Here is a 2,500-nt window from a genome sequence, read left to right on the forward strand (position 1 = left end):
AGACACTCTCACACACTCACGCTCAGACACTCTCACGCTCAGACAGACACTCAGACACTCTCACGCTCAGACACTCACACTCAAGACACTCTCACACACTCACTCTCAAGACACTCTCACTCTCACACACTCACGCTCCAGACACACTCTCACGCTCAGACACTCACTCTCAGACACTCTCACACACTCACGCTCAGACACTCACGCTCAGACACTCACTCTCAGACACGCTCAGACACTCACTCTCAGACACTCTCACACACTCACGCTCAGACACTCTCACGCTCAGACACTCACTCTCACGCTCAGACACTCACTCTCACTCTCACACACTCACTCTCAAGACACTCTCACGCTCACACTCACTCTCAAGACACTCTCACGCTCAGACACTCACTCTCAAGACACTCACACACTCACTCTCAGACACTCACACTCTCAGACACTCCTCACACACTCACGCTCAGACACTCACGCTCAGACACTCACTCTCAGACACTCACTCTCAGACACTCTCACAAGACACTCTCACGCTCACACTCACACACTCACTCACTCTCAGACACTCACTCTCAAGACTCTCACGCTCAGACACTCACTCTCAGACACACACTCACACTCACTCTCAGACACTCACACACTCACTCTCAGACACCTCACACACACGCGCTCAGACACTCTCACGCTCAGACACTCACACCTCAGACACTCTCACACACTCACTCTCAAGACACTCTCACGCTCACACACTCACTCTCAAGACACTCTCACGCTCAGACACTCACTCAAGACACTCTCACGCTCACACACTCACTCTCACTCTCAGACACTCTCACACTCACTCACTCTCAGACACTCTCACACACTCACTCTCAGACACTCTCACACTCACTCTCAGACACTCTCACACACTCACTCTCAGACACTCTCACACACTCACGCTCAGACACTCACTCTCAGACACTCTCACACTCACTCTCAGACACTCTCACACACTCACTCTCAGACACTCTCACACGCTCACGCTCAGACACTCACTCTCAGACACTCTCACGCTCACACACTCACTCAGACAGACACACTCTCACACACACTCACTCAAGACACTCTCACGCTCACACACTCACTCTCAGACACTCTCACACACCTCTCAGACACTCTCACACACGCTCACGCTCACGCCACACACTCACTCTCAGACACTCTCACACTCACTCTCAGACACTCTCACACACTCACTCTCAGACACTCTCACACGCTCACGCTCAGACACTCACTCTCAGACACTCTCACACACTCACTCTCAAGACACTCTCACGCTCACACACTCACTCTCTCAGACACTCTCTCACACACTCACTCTCACACTCACTCTCAAGACACTCGCTCACACACTCACACTCAAGACACTCACGCTCAGACACTCACTCTCAAACACTCACTCTCAGACACTCTCACACACTCACGCTCAGACACTCTCACGCTCAGACACTCTCACGCTCAGACACTCACACGCTCAGACACTCACACGCTCACACACACTCACGCTCTCACACTCACACACTCACTCACACGCTCACACTCTCACTCTCTCATGCTCACACACTCACTCTCACGCTCACACACTCACGCTCACACGCTCACACACCAGACTATAAATGCTGTGTGTGTGTTGAGTGCTGATGGTTCACAGTGAATAAATCCAGTGTTTTAAAGTGAGTTGTGATGATGCTGATTGGTCAGTAAAACACACACACACTATAGAGGTGGGAGGGGCCAGTGCAGATCTTTAATGTGATTGGTCACATGGACTACACTGGGTTTGATTGACAGCTCCTCCGGCTAAACAAACATTCGTTCATTATTTGTGCTGTTTTGATACGTACAAAATAATAATTACAAAATAATCTCATTTTATAATAATAATAATAATTATAATGAATCTTCAATGTGAAGACCCGATTAAGCTCCCAGAATGCATCGGCGTCGCCACGGCAACAGTGAAGTCCGGTGTGGCGCCGGTCAGTGTGTCCTGAGAACATCAGTCCGAGTGAAACACAGTTCTGTGACGCTCCGCAGCGATTGGTCGGTCGGTCTGATCTGTAAGAGCTCTAGCAGAAGCAGGGAATGCTGGGAAGGGTCAGTATCTCAGGGAGCCGGAGTGGACCCGCAGTGTCTGGACGCTGGACAGAATCTTCTTCTGGTGTCCAGCCAGAGTCACGCCGATCCTCAGAAGATCTCTGGACACAGCACACAAATATTACTCCAGATTGTCTTTTTATATTTTAAGGTTCAACTGAAAATTCAGTAAAACTTTCTTTTGTCATTTTAGTTTTTAACATTTCTGTTAGCTGATTTTATATCTACATCACTTTTATTATGTTTTGTGTGTGTGTGTGTGTGTGTGTGTGTCTCACTCAGTGGAGATGTTTGAGTGTGTGTGTGTGAGACTGTAAGTGTGAGTGTGTGTGTCTCTCACTCGGTGGAGATGTTTGTGTGT

General features: G+C 49.2%; 1 protein-coding gene across 1 annotated transcript in view; it reads right to left on the bottom strand.

Annotated features, from left to right (window-relative positions):
* Positions 1-1,765: 1,765 nt before the first annotated feature.
* ephb4b (eph receptor B4b) overlaps positions 1,766-2,500 on the bottom strand; it is a 21,372-nt gene continuing 20,637 nt past the window's right edge. The window contains 1 exon segment of the mRNA XM_043232613.1: positions 1,766-2,240. Coding sequence (XP_043088548.1) covers positions 2,141-2,240 — 100 coding nt within the window. The 3' untranslated portion in view covers positions 1,766-2,140.

Source organism: Puntigrus tetrazona, unplaced genomic scaffold (genome assembly GCF_018831695.1).
Source record: "Puntigrus tetrazona isolate hp1 unplaced genomic scaffold, ASM1883169v1 S000000586, whole genome shotgun sequence".
Classification (NCBI taxonomy): domain Eukaryota; kingdom Metazoa; phylum Chordata; class Actinopteri; order Cypriniformes; family Cyprinidae; genus Puntigrus; species Puntigrus tetrazona.